We start from the raw sequence: 14,621 nt of genomic DNA, 5'->3' as shown, positions 1-14,621 counted from the left end.
GAGAAATGCAACTAAAAGGCACAGGCAGGAGGAGATGGAATAAGCTGCATCTTGCCTCTAAGCAGCAGAACGAGGCAGGGCGCCCTCTAGCAGCAGAACGAGGCAGGGCACCCTCTAGCAGCACTCTAGCAGCAGAACGAGGCAGGGCGCCCTCTAGCAGCACTCTAGCAGCAGAACGAGGCAGGGCACCCTCTAGCAGCACTCTAGCAGCAGAACGAGGCAGGGCACCCTCTAGCAGCAGAACGAGGCAGGGCACCCTCTAGCAGCAGACGAGGCAGGGCACCCTCTAGCAGCAGAACGAGGCAGGGCGCCCTCTAGCAGCAGACGAGGCAGGGCACCCTCTAGCAGCAGAACGAGGCAGGGCACCCTCTAGCAGCAGAACGAGGCAGGGCGCCCTCTAGCAGCAGAACGAGGCAGGGCGCCCTCTAGCAGCAGAACGAGGCAGGGCACAAGGGGTGGAGAGATAAGGATTTGATTGAAGGCTGGGCATTTTGTAAGAGAGAGGAAAGGTTGTGATCTACTTATAGAGAGACAGGAGGGGGACATGGAGAGAGGGCAACTGAGGCAGTTACAGACAGTTGGGTCGCTTCTAGATATAGATATTTAAAAAAGATGCTGTTAACTGGTTAGTTTTTACTAGTTAAAAATCAAAGTTAAAAACTTAAAAAAGAAGGTGCTCTTTGGAACTCAAAAGGGGAAAGTCCATATAAAATTTGAAAAAAGTCCAAAAGTCCAAAAGTTCAAATTCAAATTCAAATTCGTGGTCCAAGTTCGAATTTGAACTAGCCATGATAGAATAAAGGCTTTTTAATCATAAGAAGAGTTGCCTTGGACTTTAAAAAAAAAAAAATCTAATTATATAATGCTTATTTGAACGTTCGCACTCCTAATAGCAACATTCAGAGAAAAATAATGGCCCTGAAAGTTGATGAAGGTTGGTTTGCCCTCAACAAGCTTAAGTTTGCTAACAAATTATAAGTATTTAGTGATCCTAAAAGTTATATTGAGTACGTCCAACATCTAAATCTAAACTTGTGTTATATCTATCTATATCTATATATGAATGATGCTTACTTACTCCTTTCAACAGACCCGGTCACATGTTGTTTATAAAGTACCAAAGGGAAATATGGATTGATAAAACAGTCCTGCACAAAGCTCAGAGTGCTAAAGACTAAGGGAATAAGGCACATGTTATGAAACGTCACTGCATTCTATCTTTTTATTTCAATACCATCTTTAAATAATAAGAATCTGTACATCTCTGTTGAAGCAGGTCTTCGACCGTTCATTTTCAAAAGTAATAATGATAACAATAGTTTTTTCCTTATTAACAGCAACAGTAATACAGTTGGAAGTGCTTTTACACCAGGCAACCACAAGGGCCAATGGACAGATCATACAGCAACAAAAAGAGTCCTAAGAAAGGCGTACGGCACACAACGCGCGCACACCCCGCACATGCACAGACACACACAACCCATTCAATCTGACACACACACACACACTTACTTCCTGCTTTACACACATCCACGGTGCACCATACACCTCTTGATAATTAAAGACAAAAAGCAAAAACTGCCCTTTCATTCAAACAGCATGGAACATGAAAATCATTGCAACAGTAATACTAGGCATAACATTCCTCATCGTAGCATCGTCATAATCAGTCAAAAGAATCTTTACATCGGGGAAGAAACAGGATCCGGCCAACTGGACCGGGAAGTGGGAGTGCTTTTCATGCTCAACTACTAATTGTCACTGTAAGAACCTGACATCTGAAGTCATAACACCCCCAACCCAGCAGAGGGCGGCGTAACACAAGTTGCCAGCAGAGCCGTCAGTCGTCGACTCCCCCATCGCATCCTGTTACCACAGATCGAGTTTCTCCAATGTATCATACGAGAGACAGCACAGGAGTTTTAGGTAAACCGATTCCCAACGTCAGACAGACAAACCTCCTCCACTTTGTGTTTATGTGTGCGCGACCCCTCTCTACACCAAAAAAGCCCGTCTGGGACATAAAGTGGGATATTGCTGCGGGTTAAAATATGTGCAAATTTGTAAGATCACCCACTAATTTCCAGGCCCGGCCCGGCCCGAGGCAAACGGCAGAAGTCCACACCGCCCCGCGAGCCCAGCGCCTCTTCTCCTAAAGATTCCCGGTGTTATTTGGTGTCGAGAAAAAAAAAAGAAGTGGGTCTTTATGTCTGCGCCCCGGGCAAGGTGAGTCCCGGCTCGAGGCCGGTGCCGGTGGGGTTCGGGGAGGCCGGCAGGCCCTTGGGTCCCGGGCAGAGGAGCCCGCGCGAGGCCGCGTGCTCCCCGTTCAGGTTCTTGTAGGGGTTCCGGCGCGGGGGCGCGCGCAGACACATGGAAGGGAAGCGCAGGCTGGCCAGGCAGCAGCCGGGGCAGGAGATCACCTCGTCCTGGTCGGGCGAGGGGGAGTGGTAGCCGTTGGTGGAGGTGTTGTTGGCGTTGGAGGAGGAGGAGGAGCCCCAGCCCAGCGGGCGGCTGATGACCAGGTTGTTGTTCTCCAGGTGGGACAGGGGGGGCAGGCAGGGGGGGCCGTTGGAGATGGCGGACCCCCAGCCGTTGGATAAGGGAGGGCTGGAGGGCTGGGAGGGAGTGGACTGGGACGGAGGAGGGGAGAGCTGGGAGTAAGGGGAGGAGTCGCTGCCTTGTGCGTCCGGGGAGCTGCTGCAGTCCATGGGCTCCTCCTCCTCCTCCTCCTCCTCCTCTTCCTCCTTCTTGTGGTCGAGCAGTTCGAGGGACAGAGGAAGACCCGAATCGCCCGCTAAGTCCGCAGCACTCTTCCTCTCGCCCTCTTCCTCTCCTGACAGCAGCCTCTCGTTCTCACTCGCTCCAGTCATTTCTTTTACAGCGTCCAGACGAGACGCAGACTCCTCCTCCTCCTCCTCCTCGGTGAAGATGCTGTGGGGTGCTGACGTGAGGTGCGGGGGCGGGGTGCAGGGCAGCGAGTTGCAGCGGCGGTGCCTCCTGGGCGGGTCACCGCCGGCGGAGGCGGGGCTACCGCCGCACGAGTCCGAGAGCGGGGGCAGCGTGAAGGTCAGGGAGATGACCGACTTGCTGGGCGTGTCGAACAGTTTGATCTTGCCCCCCTTCAGGTCCTCCCGCTGAGAGAAGGGGTTGACCCGGGCGGGAGGGGCCACGGTGCCAGAGGGGGGCGTGGCCGGGGGATGGAGCATGTCCGATTGGCTGCGGCAGAGGCGGGGGTCGGCCGGGAGGCACAGAGATCGCCTGCGCAGAGGACCGATTTCTGGAGAAACAGCTGGGGGCGGGATTATAAAAAACAAATGAGGAGGAGGGGTCAAAACTTTATTTCATCCAGGTGAAATATGCTTAATATTAACCTTCAGAACCTTCAGTCTTTTAGACTTAAGTGCATTGTTTTTGTAACACACAATCTCCCATGAAGATTAATTACCTGTAGTATCAATGTTTGCCATTTATTTATTTAATATTTAATAATATTTAATAAAGGCATACCATCTTCATAATTTGGCAAAAAATTATGTGAATTGTATTTTGGTCATCACAACAATGATTTTATGTTTCAAATATGTTTGCCACTTCTGAACACAATTTGAAATAATAGACAACTAATAAACTATTAGAAAATACAGTCAGTTTGTTTCTTCAAAACTTGGATTTCTTAAAGCAAAGTCATCACTTTCCGCCCATTAGGGAACTATCTATGCTACAATGTAAGAGCCACTACGCAATATGACACCACATTGCTGCACATTACATTTTCAGACAAGCAACCCGTTCAAAAGAGTCAGAGAAATTCTACACAAAACTTCAGAAGCATCCAGCAGCTGCACTTTCAGATCAGTCTGAGCCGCCACAGCAAGTGGTGACGTTGATTAAAATGGCATCTCAGGGACCCTCGAATCTCACTGGGGTTCGGACCCCCCTGACCCCCCTGACCCCCCTAGAGCAGCGGGTTTCAAAGTGTGGGAGAGCGAGCCCCCCCTCAGAGAAGGACCCCCCTAGAGCAGCGGGTTTCAAAGTGTGGGAGAGCGAGCCTCCCATCAGAGAAGAACATTATATCATATCATCTTGGTATAAATGAAGAACTGAGCCTGTCCTGTTTCCTTTAGTCTCGCTGGCCAGCCTCCTCTCCCTTCAGCCTCCTCTCCCTTCAGCCTCCTCTCCCTTCAGCCTCCTCCTCTCCCTTCAGCCTCCTCCTCTCCCTTCAGCCTCCTCCTCTCCCTTCAGCCTCCTCTCCCTTCAGCCTCCTCTCCCTTCAGCCTCCTCTCCCTTCAGCCTCCTCTCCCTTCCGTCCGAGGAGTCTGGCGCCGCAGGTCTCCATAGTGGGATTGCGATGGGCGGCGCTTAGAGGCAGTGCCCTTGGAAAATAGTTTCCAACAATCCAATTTGCCGTTTTCAGCGTGTAGCAACGAGCTAGCGTGTAGGTTTCTGCCGTTAGCTTGCTAGCTAGTTAGCGTTGTTGTTTTCACTGAGGCGGCAGGGCACTGTTTACAGCGACACACAGGGAGGAGGGAGCGGTAGCCGCTCTGATTGACATGGTCGGAGCCAATGACAGAGCTTGTAATAAGCCGGGAGCGGACATCCGGCTGCCACCGAAACAGTCGCTCCAATGGGAGAGCAGAGTAGAGCAGGGGAGGGTTTATCCTAGTTATGGAGACCTGCGGCGCCAGACTCCTCGGACGGAAGGGAGAGGAGGCTGGCCAGCGAGACTATGTTTCCTCTAATTGGACACATTTGATGGTCGTTTTAGCCTTGCAACCTTCTGAGTTGACTTCGACACACACACACACACACACTCTGATGACTCACCCTTCACCTCCAGCTCCTCCCTCTGGGTTCTGTGGGCCTCTCTCCTCTCCAGCTGCACGACGATCTGGGAGAAGGACGGACGCAGCTCTGCATTCATCTGGACGTGCGAGACGCAGACGAGAGCAGTTTGAGAGAGACTGACCATCAATGCATTCACCAATAGACCAATCAGATGTAGCCATCACTGCGGCCTTAACCCATTGATACCTGATGCAGCATTTGCGTGTATATCCCTCATTTGTGTGTGTATCCCTTTAAGACCGCGTCACGATACACACACAAATGCTGCATCAGGTATCAATGGGTTAACTCGGTATCATGCAGACGACAGTTAGGCTAACAGGATGACTGATCTGAGTCTTGCCACACAACACACACTCTCCAACATGCACACACACACAGACAGACAGACACACACACACACACACACACACACACACACACACCTTGATTGAGTGCAATAACCGACTGTATTGCTATCGCCATTTACACATTGCTGCTGCATAACTTTCCGTGACTGCACCTTCTACTGACAATTTTTTTGTCTTTCACGGTTTCTTTATAATACGTACATCTGAGTATGTGCACAATTTGTCCTGACTGCACCTTCTACTGACAATGGGTACTAGTTTCTAATTTTACTTACATTCTATTGTGTTTTTCACTATTGCTTTATATACGTACATCTGAGTATATACAGTACATAATGACTGAACTACTAACATGTATGTCGTACAACTGAGTCACAATAAATATCCTGAATCTTACATTGCAGCAGGTGACAGCCAGGTCTAGGAAGTCAGGAGGACAGTCTCCAACCATGTGCCGAAACGTCTCCACATCCAGACCAAAGTCCTACACAGAAAAGAGCAAGTGCAAAATTCAAGTGTGTTGATTGGCATTCATATGTGTGTGTGTGTGTGTGTGGTTTATTTGTGTCGTCTAGAAAGTCTAAGTCCACCGCTCTGACAGTTAACCAACTTACCTAAAAAAAAAAGTATCTTTCAAAAAAAGTAAAATCTAGATGCATCTTGAAGCAGAGAATGACCAACAGTAGGGAAGCAGTAGGGGTGGGAATCACCAGATGCCCACGATACGATACTGAAACGATACTTGAGTCACGATACGATAGTATTGCGATACTGCGATATTTTCGATATTGCGATATTGAATATTGCGATATCTCGATATATTGCGATTTCTTACTTTTTCAACTGCAAATGATGTCCCCAAAGGAAAATTTGTCAACATCTGGTTTATATAAGAACAATTTTTCAGGCTGTACATCTGACTTCAACCATTTTATTGCAGCAACATTGTCAAGTAGACACACCAACAACTTTCATAAAGTCATGTCATAGTTGCATGCACCTGACAAACTGAACTGTTTGTTACAGTCTACTTACAGTCCACCTTAACTGGATGTGTGTGTGGTCTACTGTACTTAGGTAGTTTTTGAACAATGCAACTTCACTTACACAAAACATCTTGTGCAGCCCATTCAGTAACTGGGGAATTTGTAAATTACTGTTATGACAAAACTGTTACTGTTAAAACAAAATGAAAATATGCTACCGTTTGTTTACTGCTGGCCTTGGAACTAAAGTTTATAGTAGCCCGGTGGCCTGGCATGGCCTGCAAAAAAAAAAAAAAAAAAAAAAATTGCAATATCGATACTTGGCGTCCAAATATCGATACAATATCGTCAGGCAAAATATCACGATACTGTGGTGTATCGATTTTTTCCCCCACCCCTAGGAAGCACCGATATGAACATTTTGGCCAATACAGCTAACGGATATTAAAATGGCCGTTATGGCCGATAATAACTGATATTTGCAAATGTCGATATGATCTGTATAAAAACCAGTTTCTATGCTAATCAAATTTTGTATACTGAAAAACGCATGTAAACCGATGATGTAAACACGGAGTTCGAAAAAGTTATGTCTTTTTTTATTTCCAAAACATTTGGAAAAGCCCATAAATCATAGATGTACCACACAGTTTCCTCTCAATATGAACACTTCGGCTGATACCGATAACCAATATCAATACATTGCTGTTATTTTGCTCATCGGACCGATACCAAATATGGTTCCGATATATCGAGCATCTCTGATGCAGCCAGCTTAAAAGCATGAGGAAGACACCAAATCTTGTTCAATGGTGAACTGACCTACTGCCAGAAAGGAAGGGGTTTTACTGTAGCCTGCTGTCGTACTAAATAGCCACAAGGGGGAGCAATGCTCTTGATGGTACAGTGCACTGTAGATGCATCTGCCTTCATATAGGCCACATATTCACTATACAGACCATAAGACACTGCAATATCCTCTCTCTAACTAGAACCACCAATGGAGGAGTTTCAGTCTGAAGTGAAATTACATCCATTTACAAAATGTGACCGAATTACTGCAGACATGGAAATAAAGCCTCACTATTGGAGAATACCAGTCGTTACCATTACTGTCATTTTGAACCATTCACTTACAAAACAGTAGCATTTGGGGAGATGTAATTAACATGTTAATTACAATTAATTACAATTACACCATTAATAAAATGGTCTGTCATGATGACCTCTGCATGACCTCTGCATACACAATAGTAAGGGTGTGAGATGCTTTTGAAATACTGAGACTGATGGACTTCAGGCAGCAAAATTGATATTTCACGTTTTGGAAGACTTCTGTTCAAATATTGCAAAGAATAATTACGCATGAGCACATTATAAACATTTTCATAATCATGTGACGACCAGGAAACGGGGGTGTGGTTAAGGTGCCGCGAACGACAGCGCTGCGCCCCTTACCTCGGTGCGCGGCAGGATGTCGGGGTCGGCCTGGATCCTTGCAATGATCTCACACAGGATGATCCCGTATGCAAACACATCCACCTGAGGAGAGAGGGAGAAGAGTCAGTCACCTGTACACACACACACAGAGAGAGAGAGAGAGAGAGAGAGAGAGAGAGACATCCACCTGAGGAGAGAGGGAGAAGAGTCAGTCACCTGTACACACAGAGAGAGAGAGAGAGAGAGATCCACCTGAGGAGAGAGGAAGAAGAGTCAGTCACCTGTACACACACACAGAGAGAGAGAGAGAGAGAGAGAGAGAGAGATACATCCACCTGAGGAGAGAAGAAGAGTCAGTCACCTGTACACACACAGAGAGAGAGAGAGAGAGAGAGAGAGAGAGAGATCCACCTGAGGAGAGAGGAAGAAGAGTCAGTCACCTGTACACACAGAGCGAGAGAGAGAGAGAGATCCACCTGAGGAGAGAGGAAGAAGAGTCAGTCACCTGTACACGCACAGAGAGAGAGAGAGAGAGAGAGACATCCACCTGAGGAGAGAGGAAGAAGAGTCAGTCACCTGTACACAGAGAGAGAGAGAGACTGAGGTAAAACAAAAAAACCTACCCCTAACCCACAACAACAATTAGGGTCGCTAGCTAGCTAGTAAAGCTAGCTAGCTAGTAAATAGCCAGGGGGGAGTTTTGTTTGGTCGCATTGAGGCCAATGCGGAAGGACCAAAAACTGCAGTTCCTTGAATGGACACTCGAGGCTGGCTCCAAAAGAGAGTCATTCCCCATTTACAGCCTGGTTCATCACAACTGTACAGGGGGCACATTTTTATATAACTCACCCGTTAGATAGATGATCTAAATAGGCTATGTTTTGGACATGATTGACAGGTCGCCTGTCCAGTGATCGTGCAGCCCGCCTATACCAATAGCAACGCGGCTCTGGGAAATCCCCCGTCGTCCAAATATGGCTCCAATTACGTCACCTGACTCCAAAAATGGGAGTCCTGAAGCCAATGGGCGACGTCATACTTACGTTTTTAGATCATTAGTGACAAATGAAAAAATCTTTTTGTCAGCCTGCTTTTATGTTCAATGTTGTCAAACTGTTGCCAATTAACTCCAAGAAAAAGCATGCATGTTAGTAAGCCACTCCATTCCTGCAGTACCTGCATATACAGTCCATCTATCATTTTACCTTTTTATTATTTTTATTTTTGCACTTTTATTTGCAGTGTGCAGAATTATTTTCCAGTTTTTCCCAGTAACATGTATTTACCATTTTGTTTACTATTTGTGCTTATTTTTACATTTTAGTTGTAGTGTACTGTGTTATGTTAGCGATATATTGTACTAAATCCTATATCTTTTGCTGCTTCAACAACCCAATTTTCCCACTGGGTTAAAAAATTTCATCTTATATCATACAGTATGAAGTGTATCATACATACAGATGTACATGTATGTATCTGTATGATAGCATACAGATTAGTTTGTATTTTCACAGTTAACCCATTGATAGCTGATGCAGCATTTGTGTGTGTATCCCCTTAAGACCGTGCGGTTCGCAGTCTTAAAGGGATACACACTAGGGCATTCACAGACTAGTCGACTAGTCGACTAGTAAAACCACTAGTCGACACTGTGCTTAGTAGTCGACTAGTCGTTTTAGCAAAAAAAAAAAAAAAAAAAAATTATCTTTAAGAAAGAACATACATGGACTATCATATCCCATATCCCCCACAAAGAACATCAAAACACAACAAAACAAAACAAGAAAACTGCATAAGTTACACAATAATCCAAGAACAAACAAGACTATTGGACAAACAACCAAACAAAAACAATGCATTCAAAGTAAATACATAGATCTTGCCCTGTTGGCAGCTAGGAAATGCATAGCTTTAAATTGGAAACCATCCAATCCCCCAGCTGTAGTTCACTGGTGGAATGAACTCTCAAGCTACCATACGTTGGATAACATTTACTACAAGAGCAAAGGCAGATTCTTAGACATCCCCAAAATATGGCAACCACATACAGAGTTTGACTTTAAGAACTTTTTACCCCAGTGTCATTAGGCTTATCAGGATAGGAGCTGAATGCGTTGTTTTTGTTTGGTTGTTTGTCCAATAGTCTTGTTTGTTCTTGGATTATTGTGTATCTTATGCAGTTTTCTTGTTTTGTTTTGTTGTGTTTTGATGTTCTTTGTGGGGGATATGGGATATGATAGTCCATGTATTGTATGTCGTGTAAATACCTCATGTTCTTTCTTAAAGATTAAAAAAAAAAATAAAAAAAAAAAATAAAAAAAAAATTTTTTTTTTTATTAAAAATAAATTAAAAACGGTTAGTCGACTAGTCGACTACCTTTAGGGACGACTAGTCGACTAGTAAAATTCACTAGTCGTGAATGCCCTAATACACACACACAAATGAGGGATATACACGCAAATGCTGCATCAGGTATCAATGGGTTAAATACTGGCCACAAGCCAAACAGCACAGCTATTACATAACTACATCCAATAACTGAACTGATCTTAAAAATGTTTGATTCATTTCTTTCAGCGTCCGGCTCGTTTGCTCGAGTGCCTTTCATCACACCCAGTGTGCCCCGTGAACGCTACAGGTAGGCCAATGAAACGCATCCATCAGTACCTTCTCATTATACACCTCTCCTCGCAGCACCTCCGGAGCCATCCAGTAGGGGGAGCCGACCACAGCCAGAGGCTCCTGGTCTGCTGCTTCACTGCAGAGGGAGGGAGAGAGAGAGAGAGAGAGGTTAATATACTGTGTCTCAGCATAACAGTAATGTTCTTCACTGAGTTATGGATTAATTAAATTGAGTGAATGTGAAGAGCAAGTCCTCACAGGCAGTCAGTCACAATACTGGACCCGGATTGGCTGATAATAAATAACAGCAGCTCCACTAATTCAAATGCTGATTGGACGCTTTCCAACGGGCATTTCCTTGAAATGCTGCCAACTGGCCTGATTGTGAGGATTTCAGTTAATTTTTTAACAGTTAACTGAAAATGTTTAATCTCTACAATAGGGCCCCTTTTTTTGACGGCCCTGAGAGACGTATTCTGATTAACGAGGTCACATCCTGCTACAGATGAAGGTTCATTTGAAGTCTGTGCGTCTAAAACTACAGACATGTGAAGCCATAGATCATCATTAAAACTACAGACATGTGAAGCCATAGATCATCATTAAAACTACAGACATGTGAAGCCATAGATCATCATTAAAACTACAGACATGTGAAGCCATAGATCATCATTAAAACTACAGACATGTGAAGCCATAGATCATCATTAAAACTACAGACATGTGAAGCCATAGATCATCATTAAAACTACACATGTGAAGCCATAGATCATCATTAAAACTACAGACATGTGAAGCCATAGATCATCATTAAAACTACACATGTGAAGCCATAGATCATCATTAAAACTACAGACATGTGAAGCCATAGATCATCATTAAAATGACAGACATGTGAAGCCATAGATCATCATTAAAACTACAGACATGTGAAGCCATAGATCATCATTAAAACTACAGACATGTGAAGCCATAGATCATCATTAAAACTACAGACATGTGAAGCCATAGATCATCATTAAAACTACAGACATGTGAAGCCATAGATCATCATTAAAACTACACATGTGAAGCCATAGATCATCATTAAAACTACAGACATGTGAAGCCATAGATCATCATTAAAACTACACATGTGAAGCCATAGATCATCATTAAAACTACAGACATGTGAAGCCATAGATCATCATTAAAACTACAGACATGTGAAGCCATAGATCATCATTAAAACTACAGACATGTGAAGCCATAGATCATCATTAAAACTACAGACATGTGAAGCCATAGATCATCATTAAAACTACAGACATGTGAAGCCATAGATCATCATTAAAACTACAGACATGTGAAGCCATAGATCATCATTAAAACTACAGACATGTGAAGCCATAGATCATCATTAAAACTACAGACATGTGAAGCCATAGATCATCATTAAAACTACAGACATGTGAAGCCATAGATCATCATTAAAACTACAGACATGTGAAGCCATAGATCATCATTAAAACTACAGACATGTGAAGCCATAGATCATCATTAAAACTACAGACATGTGAAGCCATAGATCATCATTAAAACTACAGACATGTGAAGCCATAGATCATCATTAAAACTACAGACATGTGAAGCCATAGATCATCATTCAAGGATTTCACGGAGACTTATTTGTCATTCCAGAACATGTTGTACATGACAGGGAGTGAAATGGAAGTATTCAGCGTTCCGGTTTGGAATGACGGTTTGTTTCCAGACTTCCCAGCACAACTCCCACACACAGACATAAAGCTCCCCACACGTTCACACATCAGAAACTGTCAAAATAAAATACTTTCCATTATTTTGAAAGGACCCACGGAGGAAGTCTGCGATTCATACAAGATGGAACACAGACTGACAAACACACGGACAGACAAGCACAGTCAAGCAAGCAGGCAGTTTGGCTACGCTCGGGTTCATTAAGAGCAGAACCCAGTCACGACGAGGTCTTACAGGGACAGGGTGTTTAGTACGAACACGTCCTCTGTATCTAAGAGACGACAGTGTTTTTCGGTTAACGTGCTGCTGATATCGTTGTGCAATTCTAACTGTACGAAAAAAGGAAGGAACACAAGAATGTGCAAGGACAACGTGCTTGCACACACGCCTGCGTACACACACACACACACACACACACACACACACACACACTTCCTCTGTGCTATTTCCATCTGCTGCTACTGTGGGCTATGATAGTGCAAAAATACAGGCAGAGAGAGAGCGAGAGAGAGAGACAGAGAGAGAGAGAGAGAGAGAGAGAGAGAGAGAGAGACAGAGAGACAGAGAGACAGAGACAGAGAGACAGACAGAGAGAGAGAGAGAGAGACGGAGAGAGAGACAGACAGACAGAGAGAGGGACAGAGATAGAGAGAGAGAGACACAGAGAGACAGACAGAGACAGAGAGACAGAGAGAGAGAGACAGACAGAGAGAGAGAGACACAGAGAGACAGACAGAGAGAGAGAGAGAGACAGAGAGACAGACAGAGAGAGAGAGAGAGAGAGAGAGACACAGAGAGACAGACAGAGAGAGAGAGAGAGAGAGAGAGAGAGAGGCTGAGACCGTCATGGCTCCCAATGTAAACACCATTTAGAGAAGTGGAGCGACATCAGCAGTGGGAAAAGACAGAGAGAGAGAGAGACATGGCTCCCAGTGTAAACATCATTTGGTGAACTAGTGCGAGAGTGGGTGAAAGACAGAGGGTTAACCCTAACCCTACCAGAGGAGAGAGGGAGAGTGAAAGAGAGAGGGTTAACCCTAACCCTACCAGAGGAGAGAGGGAGGGTGAAAGACAGAGGGTTAACCCTAACCCTACCAGAGGAGAGAGGGAGGGTGAAAGACAGAGGGTTAACCCTAACCCTACCAGAGGAGAGAGGGAGAGTGAAAGACAGAGGGTTAACCCTAACCCTACCAGAGGAGAGAGGGAGGGTGAAAGACAGAGGGTTAACCCTAACAGAGGAGAGAGGGAGGGTGAAAGAGAGAGGGTTAACCCTAACCCTACCAGAGGAGAGAGGGAGGGTGAAAGACAGAGGGTTAACCCTAACAGAGGAGAGAGGGAGGGTGAAAGAGAGAGGGTTAACCCTAACAGAGGAGAGAGGGAGGGTGAAAGAGAGAGGGTTAACCCTAACCCTACCAGAGGAGAGAGGGAGGGTGAAAGACAGAGGGTTAACCCTAACAGAGGAGAGAGGGAGGGTGAAAGAGAGAGGGTTAACCCTAACCCTACCAGAGGAGAGAGGGAGGGTGAAAGACAGAGGGTTAACCCTAACCCTACCAGAGGAGAGAGGGAGAGTGAAAGACAGAGGGTTAACCCTAACCCTACCAGAGGAGAGAGGGAGGGTGAAAGACAGAGGGTTAACCCTAACCCTACCAGAGGAGAGAGGGAGGGTGAAAGAGAGTGAACTGCTATATGGGGGGGGGGGGGGGGGTGAGTGAGAGAGATGGAGTAAGGGAGAGGAGACTGAAATAGTTTGACCTTATTTGGAGGCCTTTCTTCACCTCCTCTCCATCCCTCTCTCACTCCCACAGGGGTAGCACAGCACAAGCACAGGGGTAGCACTCCAAAGCCCTTTTCCCACATGCGCTTTGTACCGCAAAATGACCGGAACGTGGTGTAATGCCTGCATGTGAGAAAGGCGCTGTGCCGGTATAAGCGCGACCCCGTCGTCCCCGACATTTCACCACTTTCGACCTAGTCAGAAGAGCGGTATGCTCTTAAGGGGACGCAAGTGGAAACGGTTCCAGTCATTTTCCGCGACAGCGGTCCTTCAATCATGGGCGAGGAGTAGCCTACACACGTTGCTTAATGTTCCAGCGGGCATAATCTAATCATTCGCGCACATTAAAGCAAACTGGCGAAATTATCTTGTGATAGCCTAATAAGAGCAGTGTCAGCTTGCTGATTTCCGAAGGCAACCCCGGACACATCAAACGAAGCCAGTCTGCTTTCTCTACATACATACAAGCGTTGAGCAGCTTGCAAGCCTTTCTCGCTGTGTCTGTCCTGTGGCTGCTGCTCTCGAGCAGAGAGGGGAGGGGGAAATCGGCTGTGTTGATTACGCTGGCGGCTTGACGCTGCTCTTAAGTCAAACGAGTGTGATTTATTGTGTGACAACTGACAAGCGAACTTATTTCGAGTTTTGCCGACCCCCCAAATAAGCTCCCCCCTCCCCCCCAACATACAGGAAAATTCGCTGATAGATTCCCACATGCGCAAGCAGAAGTGTGAAGGGAAATGTCCGATATTGACTTACAGGTAATTTTCCGGTACGCATGTGGGAAAACGGCTCTACAAGCACAGGGGTAGCACTACAAGCACAGGGGTAGCACTACAAGCACAGGG

The 14,621-nt window shown here is 45.7% G+C and overlaps 1 protein-coding gene across 2 annotated transcripts in view; it reads right to left on the bottom strand.

The window, feature by feature from the left end:
- Positions 1-1,226: 1,226 nt before the first annotated feature.
- The window catches only part of tesk1b (testis associated actin remodelling kinase 1b), a 69,692-nt gene continuing 56,297 nt past the window's right edge, over positions 1,227-14,621 (bottom strand). For both annotated transcript variants that reach the window (XM_083640856.1, XM_083640855.1), the window contains exons 7-11: positions 10,290-10,380; positions 7,640-7,723; positions 5,593-5,679; positions 4,825-4,921; positions 1,227-3,289 (exon numbers count right to left, since the gene is read on the bottom strand). In XM_083640856.1, coding sequence (XP_083496982.1) covers positions 2,205-3,289; positions 4,825-4,921; positions 5,593-5,679; positions 7,640-7,723; positions 10,290-10,380 — 1,444 coding nt within the window. In that variant the 3' untranslated portion in view covers positions 1,227-2,204. The remainder of the gene's footprint in view (positions 3,290-4,824; positions 4,922-5,592; positions 5,680-7,639; positions 7,724-10,289; positions 10,381-14,621) is intronic.

Source organism: Poromitra crassiceps, assembly GCF_964638095.1.
Source record: "Poromitra crassiceps genome assembly, chromosome: 7".
Taxonomy (NCBI): domain Eukaryota; kingdom Metazoa; phylum Chordata; class Actinopteri; order Beryciformes; family Melamphaidae; genus Poromitra; species Poromitra crassiceps.
The sequence above is the reverse complement of the archived record's forward strand: the minus strand, read 5'-3'. Positions and strand labels throughout refer to the sequence as shown.